This window comes from Nomascus leucogenys, chromosome 22a, assembly GCF_006542625.1.
Source record: "Nomascus leucogenys isolate Asia chromosome 22a, Asia_NLE_v1, whole genome shotgun sequence".
Classification (NCBI taxonomy): Eukaryota; Metazoa; Chordata; class Mammalia; order Primates; family Hylobatidae; genus Nomascus; species Nomascus leucogenys.
The window spans coordinates 53756326-53769849 of NC_044402.1; the positions used below are offsets into that span (position 1 = coordinate 53756326).

Genomic DNA, 13524 nt, shown 5'->3' on the forward strand with positions numbered 1-13524 from the left:
ATGCCATATTATTGATGACCTTAACTATCCAAGAGGCTGCTCAGAAATTCCCGCCCCTCTTGACACTAGCAGTCATGCACACAGGAGAGAAGATTCAGATTTAGTATCTTCCCTTTATTGATAGAAAATTTCATCAAGACATGCTGTGTGGAGGATGTATCGGAACCAGAGGATGTCTCTGTCTTTTTCCAGGGCTCTTAATAGAAACTCTGTAACTGGCAAACAAGATTGTCACCATAGGGGATTTTTCTGATTGGCCAAAACCTGACCTCGCAGGGTTTGGTTTGGGTGTCTTTAGATTTGCTTGTCTCGAGGTCCTCACAGTTGCTCTACAGCTCAGAACAGCAATTGCTGAGGCTGCCTTGGGAAGAGGATGATCCTAAACAAAGCTCTGATGCTGGGGGCCCTCGCCCTGACCACCGTGATGAGCCCCTGTGGAGGTGAAGACATTGTGGGTGAGTGCATGAGTGAGGGATGTTCTCTGGAGCTGAAAAACAGTAAATTGAAGGAAAAGAAAGAGTGCAATTTGCTAAGAAATAGTAGAAATTTCCCAAGGGTCTCTTCAATATTAAGAAATTTTAAAATTACAGCTGTTCCTCCTTTAGGAAACCAGAGCTTCAACTGACTCTCTTTGCTACCTGTGCTATTGGAGTTTACCAAGGACGTTGTTCTGTTTATATTATATCTAGAGACTATAGCCTGGAGGTCTGTATGGCATTCCATCCTGATTGCCTCAAAGATTAGGGATGTTTCCATCAATGGAGTATTTTTTGCTATTAAAAATTTCTGAACTATTACTCCCAAATTTCTCTGAACAACTTTTGAAGCTTTTCATATGCCTCCTATAGCATATGTTGGGGTAGATAGTTCCATGAATTATGTATACTCTATAGATATAAAGAAAGAGGTTCTTTTCTTTCTCTCAGACTTACTCACATTTCCACATGGGAATTGGCACAGGTGGGGAGTAGGTGAAAGAGCCCAGCAGGCTGAATGCCTTCAACAATCATTTTACCACGTGGTAAATGTGGCACTTACTCTCTGCTACCTCATATGTGTCACCTCGCTTATAATCAAATAAAATGGGCATGTAGATATGCTTTATAAATAGTAAAAACATGAATGTCAACTTTTTTAACTTATTCCTATTACAGGTATAACTTCATATTTTTTCTTTAGCAAAGTAAGGAATATATTTTAAAACTGAGAACTTTATGATAAAATGCTTGGTAAATTATTTTATTCTCAAATTGTCAACCCAAATTACTTGTTCTTCATCTTATCTAATGAAGTCTTATAAAGAGAAAAATGGGCAGGCACAGATTAATTATTTGGTCCCTTAGTCCCCTCTGCCTTTGTCGTCCATCTCTTTCCACCTCTCTTCATGCATTCCTTTCTCCCTCTTCCCTTTCAGGATCCATCTCTGACTCCTTGCTCCTTTATAGACATGGACAGTGGATTTGTAAAACAAAAGTCGGAAAGTCAAATAGTTAAAAGGGGAAGTGAACTGGAAGCTACTCTAAACTTCCACAACCTCATTAACCATAGCTGTTCCCATTCTGATTTTGTTTGGCAGTGGAAGTTTCACCTGCTTCTCCAGAGCACTTGGATTTTTTGTTTCAAATTTCCTTTCTTCAACCTCACACCAGAGTGCCCTGGTCAGGCTCGACTTATCCACTAGGAACAGTGTGGGCAGTGCAAGGGACCCTCTGTACTGTAAAGCTACAAGAGAATGTTTTAACTCCTTTTAAAATTAGAAGAAAAATGAAGTTTTAGAGCCTAAGAAAATGTTTTAACTTTTAATTTAGCCTGGATTCTATTTGTCTTTAAACCAATACAATCAGAAGCTTTAATTTTCCGTATTTTTATGGAGGAAGGTGCCCACAAAAGCAACAGTGCTCGGGGCTCACAAGTCAGAATGCAGCTCTGGGCACCCCTGATCCTGGGCTTTGCGTGGTTCTGCTACCTGTGTGCCTGTCAGTCTTCCCCAGAATCTATGTAATTGTCAAAAATTGCAATTGTCATTCAATACACATGTTTGAGCACACAATGAGCTAACTTTTGGGAATTCAAAGATAAAAAATCATGCTGGCTGCCTTGCAGAGGGTGCACAAACCAGTGATGGAAACAGTATGGAGCACAGAAAGCAGAAGGCCCTGCTGAGCAGGACAGTGGCCCAGCAGAGGCTGAAACTATAAAAAATGACTTGGTTCCAGTTGGGCCAGTAGAGTGATGTCCTCCGGCGACACTCAGCCCCCAGGACAAGTACCAGATGAAAAGAAGGATTGCATGTATTCCACATATATTCATGTTTGAACAAGGAGTCAAGGTTTATTGCAAGGATAAGGAGTTTTTGTTGGTGGCCTGTTAAGTAACCAACAAGCGCAGTCATGCTGGGTAGGGAGGAAGGTGAGCTGGAAGAGGAACAGACAAACTTGGAGAGCCAGACATTGAGATGGAGGCGTTGGAGGTCACAACGCAGTCAAAAACATGTTGAGAGGACTTAGCTGCAAAGTTGTCAACTAAGTAGAAACCTCAAGGATGAATTTTAGGATTTCTCCAGGAAATCCTAAAAGATAACTTCTTTCAGGGAGGAAAAACAGACCCTTGCAAAGAGATGAAAGGAAATGTAGTTTGGTTTGATTGGCAGATAGTTGTGAAGAATGTTGGACTGTAAGGCTGTTGACATCCTCCTCACAGAACTCCCCAAAGCACATTGTATTTGCTCCATTACCTACCCGACGCTCCCACTATTCAGTTCATTCCTTGATGCTGTTTTAAGCAACCCCTGCTCTGTCTGACACTTTTGGATGCTCAGTAAATGAGGAAGGAAGGAAAGATAAAATGGTAAAGGGCTCACACGTGTCTTGACAAAAATGTCCAGTTCGGCTCATTTGGCTACACTCCATGGCTGCTGTTCTGCTCTGGCATCCTCGGACAAGCTCACTGCCCATTAGAGGAAAAAGGGTTTAATTTAACTGAGTCCTCGAGTGGATGTAAGTGTTGAATCAGAACACTATAGACATTTAGTAACCTCCTTCAGGGGAAAAAAAAGTGGGGGAAATGACAGAAATTCAAAAACCAGTAGAGCTTCCACTTTTCATTTCAGAAGAAATCAGGTGCTCTCCTCTAAGGACCACTACTATTAACAAAACAGAGACCTTAGAAGAATTGTTTATTTGTTATAAATGTATAATGTTGCTATTCTTGTAATGGTCTTTCTTATACCCTATAATTGTTAGAATAAATTCTTTTAAGTTAATACGTTCCTACATGCTTGTCTTTGGTTTAAAAAAAAAAAAAAGGAAACTGTGTAGAAAGTGTCCTGTTCTGATCTAGTCGTGACAGGAAAGGAAGTATAATCAAGTTGTTATTAACTGAGAGGTAAAACTTAGGAAGCAGAGGGAAATAAACTAAATCTCTGAGTAAGAAAACTAAATCTTATGATAACTCATTCATTCCTTCTTTTGTTTATTGCAATATTCATCATAAGCTTATGATGTGCCAGGCACTAGGTAGGCACTCAGGAAATAACAGACATGTGACATTCTGCTTTTGTGGAGCATATGTTATAGTGGGAAAGACAGAATCAGTTCTAACCTGATGACTACCAACGTTAGGCAAGGAGGAAGCAGGTGCTGGGAATATTGTTCAGGGACTGTGCCAAAGATGAAGCCCATAATATTTGAAAGTGAGTTTCTTCAATTACTTTCTGTATTAAGGTTTTTTCTCCCTGTGTTCTGCCCTCCTGCTTGTCACCTTCACTCATCAGCTGACCATGTTGCCTCCTATGGTGTGAACTTCTACCAGTCTTACGGCCCCTCTGGCCAGTACACCCATGAATTTGATGGAGACGAGGAGTTCTACGTGGACCTGGAGACAAAGGAGACTGTCTGGCAGTTGCCTATGTTTAGCAAATTTATAAGTTTTGACCCGCAGAGTGCACTGAGAAATATGGCTGTGGGAAAACACACATTGGAATTCATGGTTAAACAGTCCAACTCTACAGCTGCCACCAATGGTATGTGTCCACCAGTCTGCCTCTCTTTACTGAAACTAATCCTTCATACCAAGTTTCACTCCCTTCTTCTCAAGAGATTTCCAGATCTTCTTATGGTAATTGCTGAAATTTTATCATCTCCCATCTCTAAAATCACATATTTCCATGTAATACAAGGGTCTTTCCATTATGGATTCATTAAATCCTTCTAGGAGAGGTCTCATCAACCTCCTACTTTATTAAACACGCCCACAGAGAGTAGGGCACAGGAATAAAGCAGAGGCAATGTGTCATTGCTCCCAAGCAGAAGGTAAATAAGACCTCTTTGACTATCAGATGGTGAAATGCTGGTAGGAGGGCTCTTCCAGGATGTAATGCAGAAGCTCATGGCAGAGCGATTCACACTTCACATCAGTGCTGTTTCCTCGCCACAGAGGTTCCTGAGGTCACAGTGTTTTCCAAGTTTCCTGTGACGCTGGGTCAGCCCAACACCCTCATCTGTCTTGTGGACAACATCTTTCCTCCTGTGGTCAACATCACATGGCTGAGCAATGGGCACTCAGTCACAGAAGGTGTTTCTGAGACCAGCTTCCTCTCCAAGAGTGATCATTCCTTCTTCAAGATCAGTTACCTCACCTTCCTCCCTTCTGCTGATGAGATTTATGACTGCAAGGTGGAGCACTGGGGCCTGGACGAGCCTCTTCTGAAACACTGGGGTAAGGATGAGTTCCACCACTTCATGGGTTTCTAATGATAGACTTCACTCTTTTCCCTAAGCCTGGGGCCTTGAGTCTTTGCAGAGCCAACCCTCCACCCCATCCCATCCCACACACACGCACATGAGCACACTCTGCATTCTGACCTCAACAGCTTCACTTCCACAGAGCCTGAGATTCCAGCCCCTATGTCAGAGCTCACAGAGACTGTGGTCTGCGCCCTGGGGTTGTCTGCGGGCCTCGTGGGCATTGTGGTGGGCACTGTCTTCATCATCCAAGGCCTGCGTTCAGTTGGTGCTTCCAGACACCAAGGGCTCTTGTGAATCCCATCCTGAAAAGGAAGGTAAGATTGAGATTTGCTAGAGCTGAAGCCTCAGTATGAGAGGAAGGAAAGTGGGAGGGGATTATGGACATGAATGTGGTTGAAAGTTGTAGGGGAATTGGGAAGTGGCATGATGATGACACAGGAGGCCCCTCGGACCCATTGATCTCATGTCTGTCCTGTTGCAGGTGCATCGCCATCTGCAGGAGCAGAAGAATGAACTTGCTAAATGACCTAGCACTATTCTCTGGCCCGATTTATCATATCCCTTTTCTCCTCCAAATGTTTCTCCTCTCACCTCTTCTCTGGGACTTAAGGTGCCATATTCCCTCAGAGCTCACAAATGCCTTTCAACTCTTTCCCTGGCCTCCTTTCCTGAATTTTTTTATTTTCTCAAATGTTACCTACTATGGGATGCCTGGGTAAGCCACTCAGCTACCTAATTCCTCAATGACCTTTATCTAAAATCTCCATGGAAGCAATAAATTCCCTTTTATGAGGCCTCTTTTGAATTTTTCCCATCTTTCATCTCAGGGCTGATTGGGAGCATAACTAAGAATGGGCGACTCTTATGTTTCAGGCCAATTTAATATCATTCCCTAGATCATATTTCATGTCCAGTAACACAGGAGCAACCAAGTACAGTGTATCCTGATAATTTGTTGATTTCTTAACTGGGGTTAATATTTCTTTCTTCCTTTTGTTCCTACGCTTGGCCACTGCCACCCACCCCTCAATTCAGGTACCAACAAAGACGGTAATAGATACACTCTGCCCCTGGCTCAGAATGGCTATAGCAGAAAAACAAAAACAAACAAACAAAAAGTCTGTACTAATTTCAATATGGCTCTTAAAAGGAATGACAGAGAAATAGGATAAAAGAATTGTGAATCTCAAAAGTTATCAAAAGTAAAAAATGTTGTAACCAAAAGTCAAACTGCATTCTCAAAACTTTAAATTTGTGAAGAATGACAACAGTAGAAGCTTTCCTCTCCCCTTTTCACCTTGGGGAGATAAAAATTCTCTAGGCAGGAAAAGAAATGGAAGCCAGTTAGAAAAACATTGAAATAAGGCCGGGCACGGTGGCTCACGCCTATAATCCCAACACTTTGGGAGGCCAAAGTGGGCAAATCACTTGTGGTCAGGAGTTCGAGACCAGCCTGGCCAACATGGTTACACCCTGTCTCTACTAAAAATACAAAAATTAGCTGGGTGTGGTGGGCACCTGTAATCCCAGCTACTCAGGAGGCTGAAGCAAGAGAATCGCTTGAACCTGGGAGGTGGAGGTTGCAATGAGATTGTGCCACTGCACTCCAGCCTGGGTGACAGAATGAAACTCCATCTCAAAAATAAATAAATACATATAAATAAATTTTTAAAAAAAGAAAAATATTAAAATAAGGCAATAATATAAGTGGGTATCTGAAAAGGAACAAATGCTTGTTCCTTACTTAGGGTTAGTGACAATGGAAAACGGATAGAAGTAGAAGCTACAGACCTATGTAGGGGTCCCAGCTCCCTGCTCCTCACCCCTCCTGGCTAAGGAAAGCATGAGCCTATGAGACAGAAATCCTAGGAAGAATAAGACAGTTGAGACAATGTAGCAGCAGTAGTGGGTGCTGTGTCCTACACTGGATTCGTGGTCTCCTAATAGAAACTCTCTCAGAGGAAATGGGTCCACAGGGACCTCAGGGTTCTAAACAGCTATGAAATCTGCCAGGATATTTCTGTCCATGCTATCTGCATCAGTGAGTTTAAAATGTAATAGGAGAAAAAAAAGACAAAACATTAACAGTAATTGATACAGCATAGTTTTGTACAAAGAAACCCAAATCCAAATCCATGACTCAGTATTTTGAAGCTAATATTTTAAACTTTACTGTGTAAAGTTTCTGATTGACATTTCTGAACCTTATTTTTCTCATCCACAATGTGGGAGTGATAATACTTTCCTTGCAAAGTTATTGATGGAATTTGAATAATCTTGGTATATAGACAGCGCCTTACACGTGGTATATAAATACACAAGAAAACACTGCAGTTATGTTTATAATGGATTTATTAAAAAGAATGGATCATATTATATGAAAAGTACATCAGTTTTCCTTAGCCCTTTAATGATTTAGGAGATTCAAGTGTAGACGTAAAAGTGAGTTTCTTTTCATAAGTTAACTGGAGGATTTTTTTCTTTCTTGAGAGGCTGAGATTGGGTTGCTAAGAGAACTCTTAGGACAAGAAGTTGTAATATTTGACTTCGGTTTTTAACTCTCTAAGGGGTATATTCCCCCCTTATGGCCCATAAATTTTAAGTCAAGGTGAATTATATGCAACAGATGTTTATCCATATTTATTTGGGGAGGAGGTGGGGAGACTCCGGGAGAAAATATTTATGAATGCAGACTAGGAATTAGTAAGTGCAGGGAATCTGAAGCAGTGGTGATCGTGATAATGTCCATCACAGAACACAGAGGATTTTTAGGGCAATGAAACTACTCTATTTGATACCACAATGGTGAATAAATATCATTATGCATTTGCCCAAATCCATAGAATGTACAACACTAAGAGTGAGTCTTAATATAAACTATGGACTTTGGGTGATAATGATGTGTCAGCGTAAGTTCGTAAGTTGTAGCAAATGTACCTCTGTCATGGAGGATGTTACTAGTGGGGGAGGCTATGCATGTGTGGGAACAGAGAGCATATGGGATACATCTGTACTCTACAATTTTTCTGGGAACCTAAAACTTCTCTAAAATAAACTCTATTTAAAAAAAAAGAAAAGAAAAGGTCAAAAATAATGATCCCGAATATATACAATTAAAATTGTAGTATAAAAATGGTAACATGAAAATGCATGAACGTGCTAAGAACTTTTTTGCAATAGGATTTAAAATAAATTTTATATAAATTTCAATGATTCATGAGCCAAGAACCCAGCATTCTGGAGGTGTGTGCATTTGTATGTGTGTGTGTGTGTGTGTGTAATATAAGGCTTACATTGAATGGCATTATGACCAGAGTCATACAGAGATATAGAAATGCTCCCCTATTTACAATCCTTCCCCAAGAAATACTGAGGAAAGCAAATACAACGGTAGTTGGATTTTACTGAAAGAATGTATTCAAAAAATATTTATATAACGTTAAAATAGCATAATTAAAATTAGTTTTATAAAATAGAGCAAATATATCTTTTTATCAGCTAAAAGTCAAAAGTGAAATCATCATTATTATATTATTATAATATTATTATAAGCAAAGTTATGAATCAGGCTGCATGATTTTAAATTAAATGATTCTTAAAAATTATCTGAATTATTTCAGATTACATACATAAAGTATGACTTAATTAATAGGAAATATCACATTGTTTAAATTTTACAAAATTTCCAGTCACAATGGTTCATGCCTGTAATCTCAGCACAAGGTGAGGGTCCCTTAAAGCCCAGGAAATGGAGACCAGCCTGTAGTCCCAGCTAGTAGGGAGGCTGAGGCAGGAGGATTGCTGCTTGAACCCAGGAGTTCGAGGCTGCAGTGAGCTAGGATCGACTGCACCACTGCACTTGCTCCAGCCTGGGCAACACAGCGAGACCCTGTCTCTAAAAATAAATAAATAAATGAATGAATAAATAAAAATTATGAAATGTAAAAATCACGTAAAATATTTCAGGTTTGTACTTACCACATACAGACTAGAGATATGAAGAATTAAACATTACAAATAAAGCACTTCACACACAGACTGGCCCACAGTAAGCAGTTTACAGATGTTAACAAATTTGTATTATTGTTATTTTCTGGAGTCCAAGTCAAAATCCCATGATGAATGACACCACAAGGATGTAACCAACAAAATTCAGAATATGAGAAGTTCTACCAGATTAAAAATAAAAATTTCTCCAGCAAATAATTTGCAAAAAAAAGTTAAAAATAGAGAAAAGCTATACACTTGAAAAAGACTGAAGAAATATAGTAACCAAATGCTGAGCTTTGTTTAGATTCATACTCAGACAAAACATCTGTTAAAAAATTTATATGAGGCAATCAGAAAAATTGACACTTAGTGTATTAAGGAATTATTTATCTCGTTTTAAGTGTGTTAGTGGCATTGCTGTTATGTTTCTAAAAAGCCATCATATTTTAGATTTTCATAATAAAAATGTATAAATGAAATATGATATCTAAAAATATCTTCAAAATAATCCAGTATGTGCCTGTATGATAATTGGGTGGGTTTACAAAATTGCTCATGAATTGATTATTGTTAAAGCGAGGCTGCTGATACATGGAATTCTTCTCTCTACTATTGCACACAGTTGAAATTTTCTGTAATACAAAGGTTTTTTTAAAAAAAATGTATTCAGGAAAGCCCCATAAACATAGGCAGAGAGGCATTCTGTTTGAAGTTATGTTAGTTTTTCAGTTTTTCTCATTTTTATCATATTTAGGAAACCCTGTCCAAATCCTGCCCAAGACTGTAAGAACCTCTCAGGAATGCAACTCTAAAGACTGTGTATGCAGAAACTAATAATAGCAAAGGAAAGCAAAGTAATGCTTGCTTTATTATTGGCTGGACTAAGCCCCCAGACTTGTTTATATATTCACTAATTCATCAAAAATGCAAAAATGGTCATTGAGTACCAGTGCTGTAATAAGGACTCATAGTTTGTTGAATGTTATTAAAATAATGTGAAAACAATTATATTCATTATCTTCATAGAACTTACACTCCAGTGGGAGGAAAATACACATATTACATAATTCCACAAACATAGTTGCAAGATCTGAAACATTTATAAAGAAAAAGAATGAGGTAAAGTGAGAGAGTGTTGCATAAGAACCAGCTATAATTTGGGGGAGTTTAGAGGTGGCTTGAAGAAATGTATCTTGAGACGAAATAAGATGGTATACAGTAGGTAAAGGACAAGGTTGAAGAGGGCAGAGCAAATGCTTGAGAAACTCTTACAATATGAAAGAGAAGATGAGAATAAAATAACATGAAAATTATCACAGATTTAATAGAGAAAGTTCATGTAACAGCAAACAAGCTTAAAGTCATTCTAATTAGAATTCTTGATCTGTAAAAGTAATAATAGAATGCTAAAAACAATTGGAAAATTTAATAGAAATATTGGAAAATTAAATCAAGAAAATCTCACAGTGATTTAAAAGGCAAAAAAAGTAACATATGGTAGAAAAAATAAGATGGAGAACAGACCAAGGAAGTCCAACATCAAGTGACAGAGCTAGAGAGACCAACAGGGAAGATGATGGGAGAAAATGATCAGAACAAATAATAAGGGAAAATTTTCCAGATATAAAGGGTTTAATTCTTCCATAGAATAGTCTTGTCAGGTATTTAGCAAAATTAACAGAGTCACTTCTAAATATCTCATTTTCAAAATTTCAGAACTTTGGGTGTTATAGAAAGGTCATAAAATATTCCAGTGGGGGAAATCAAAATGAAACAAACTGACAACAACAAAAAAATACTTCTATTATTAAGATAATGAGAAAGTCTTTGAAGTTCTAAAGGAAAATTATTTTTATTAATAAATGTAGACCTTTTCAAAGTCACAATCAGGCATGGAGAAAGAATAAAAATACCTGTGAATGTGAAAGGACGTAAAATTTACCCACCATGCAGAGTTTTGCTAGAAGTTGACTAAGGATATGACCAATTGAGATTGTTAATCAGGATACGGGAAGGTAAGGAATCTAGGAGACTGGGTTTAACCCGGGATCTCACTGAAAAGGGATCCTACTACAGCAGTTTCTTGGCAAGCAAAGAATACTTGACTACATAAGTGATATTTAGAAAGCGATAAACTTTTTTTTTTTCAAATTTAGAATTAAGCTGAGAGCAAAGCCCAAGGAATCTTATTGCTACAGCAGAATGTCAATATTTTCAGCTTTGACAATATTGAAAAAAAAAAGATGTACATACTTCATTTTGGCAAGTGGAAGCGTAAAGGAGAGGGGAAAGGGAGGGTAACAAAGCCAATAACTTCATCTTCCAAGAAGGAGGGGAAGAGACGTTGCCCATACTTACAGAAGTCACAAAGATCAATATATTTAAATTACAATCACAACTGAAAAAAGTATGTAAAATGACTAATGAGTTAGAGCAAGGTTTTAGAAATTGGACTATTTCAGTTACAAAAATAAAATGGACTGTTATTCTTCGGCCTAACTAAGCTATTCGGAAGCTACAAGAGCCCCTCAGAGTTGGCCCAAATTAGAGCAGGGTTTAAGGCTTTTATACCCCTATACTGACCAATCGTTATAGGTGAGTTCCTCCTGGGAAGTGGAGTAAAATCCGATGAGGCAGCTTTCATCACCTAAGACAATTCCGGGGCATGACTGACAGCTGAGGGCAGTCAGCCAGCAATATTCCCAGCAATGAGAGAATAAATCTTTCAGTCTCAAAGGGAGGAGTTTAGGTACAACGGAACAGCACTGACGACAGAAACACTGTTCTAGTTCCTGGGAATACATATACATTCATGTGGAAGAAGACAAACAGATAAAATTCAGCATCTATTTAAAAATTAAAAATAGAACTACCACATGATCCAGCAGTTCCACTTCTGGGTACATATGCAAAGAAAATGAAATCTGTATCAAAGAGATATCTGCACTCCCGTGTTTATTGTGGCACTATTCACGATGGCCAAGAGATGGAATCAACCTAACTATCCATCAGCAGATGAATGGATTAAAAAAATGTGGTGCATATACACAATGGAATACTATTCAGCCTCATAAAAGAAGGAAATCTTGTCATTTGTAACACGGATGAACCCATTGGACATTATGCTAAGTGAAATAAGCCAGGCACAGAAAGACAAATACCACATGACCTCACTTATATGCAGAATCTTAAAAAGTCAAAGTCATGGGGGGGTGGGGTGTGGGGAGAGGGAGAAAAAGGAATGAGATGTTGGTCAAGAGGTACAAGTTTCAATTAAAGAGGAGGAATGAGTACTGAAGATCAATTGTGCAGCATGGTAACTATAGTTAATAATACCATACAGTCGTCCCTTGGCATCCATGAGGGATTGGTTCTAGGACCCTTCCTGGATACCAAAATCTAAGAATGCTCAAGTCTCTTATTAAAAATGGCTTAGTTTTTGTACACCACCTAAGTATATTTTCCCGCATACTTTAAATCATCTTTAGATTACTTATAATACTTAATGCAATATAAATTATATGTAAATAGTTGTTATACTGTATTGTCTTTTAAGTTGTATTATTTTTATGCTGTATTGTTGTATTTTATCATTTTTTCCAAATATTTTTAATCCACGGTTGGCTGAATCAGAGGATGCAAAACCCACAAATACAGAGGGCCATCTGTATTGTATATTTGAAAATTGCTAAGACAGATTTTAAATATTCACACCATATAAAAAAATAAGTATGTGAAGTGATGGATATGTTAATTAGCTTGATTTCATCATTTCATAGTGTATACATATATCAAAATGTACCTTATAAATACTCATAATTATTTGTCAATTAAAAATAATTTAAATTTTTTGAAATGTAACATTCTTAACTTTTTCTTGTTCAAATAAAATTTTCTGTTCTTTATTTTCAAAAACTTTTTTGTTTAAAAATATCATCTCAATCATCTCAATTTCCATTAACTCAATTGATTCACCCTATTAACTTATGAACTCTCTTCTGAAGTTAAACATTCCATGATTATCGGGAAGGGTAAAGTTAATGTGCAGTAAGATCTTAGCCCACAGTAAAAAGCAAATCTCAGTGGCGTCACTCAATAAAGAGACTTAATTCCACGGTTTCTCAAGTGACTCAGGTTATATGCTGTTTCCAACGTCTCATCGTGCATCTACTTGCAAGTTCCATTGGCTAGTATTAGTCAAATGATCCCAACCTAACAGCAGAAAAGACTGGGAGATGTAAAGAACCTTATGGCATATTGGCGAGCACCATTGTCTCTGAAAGATATACTGATATTTCCTAAGGTAAGGACAAATGCTCACAACTGGCAGGTTGTTCTCTAGAACACTGCACACTTTCCTCCAAGTTATATGCCTCCTAAGACTCAATTCTTCTTGTTAGCAAACTTATTTATAAAAAATGTACTTGTTACTTTAATTATCAATTAAAGATTATACTACCCAATGAAATCTGGGTGCAAAAAATAATTGTTTCCATGAAACTGTCAGTGGAAGAAAGGGAAAAAGACTTTGATCCTCTTATAACCAGGATGTGTTCAGTGTGACAACGTTGAACTGAAAGAATGTTCTAGAATCTGTGTTGGACCACATTAAATGCGGTCATAGGCTGCATGCAGCCCGCAGGCTGAGGGTTGGACAAGCTTGTCTGCCTTAATGACAAACCCAGAGACTGAGATGTAGACCATCTTCAGGGCTGAGCCCACATCAAAGGGGCCACAGTGTGTAGTGACGTCCCTCATAACCGGGAAGAGGCTGTCATCAGGAATCAAC

At 38.2% G+C, this 13524-nt stretch overlaps 1 protein-coding gene across 1 annotated transcript; it reads left to right on the forward strand.

Annotated features, from left to right (window-relative positions):
* The first annotated feature begins 236 nt into the window (after positions 1-236).
* On the forward strand, positions 237-5849 carry LOC100602659 (HLA class II histocompatibility antigen, DQ alpha 2 chain). The gene is made up of 5 exons (XM_030804005.1): positions 237-455; positions 3773-4021; positions 4435-4716; positions 4885-5059; positions 5227-5849. The coding sequence occupies exons 1-4, from the start codon at positions 374-376 to the stop codon at positions 5037-5039; spliced, it is 768 nt and encodes a 255-aa protein (XP_030659865.1). The 5' UTR covers positions 237-373; the 3' UTR covers positions 5040-5059; positions 5227-5849.
* The last annotated feature ends 7675 nt before the right edge of the window (positions 5850-13524 follow it).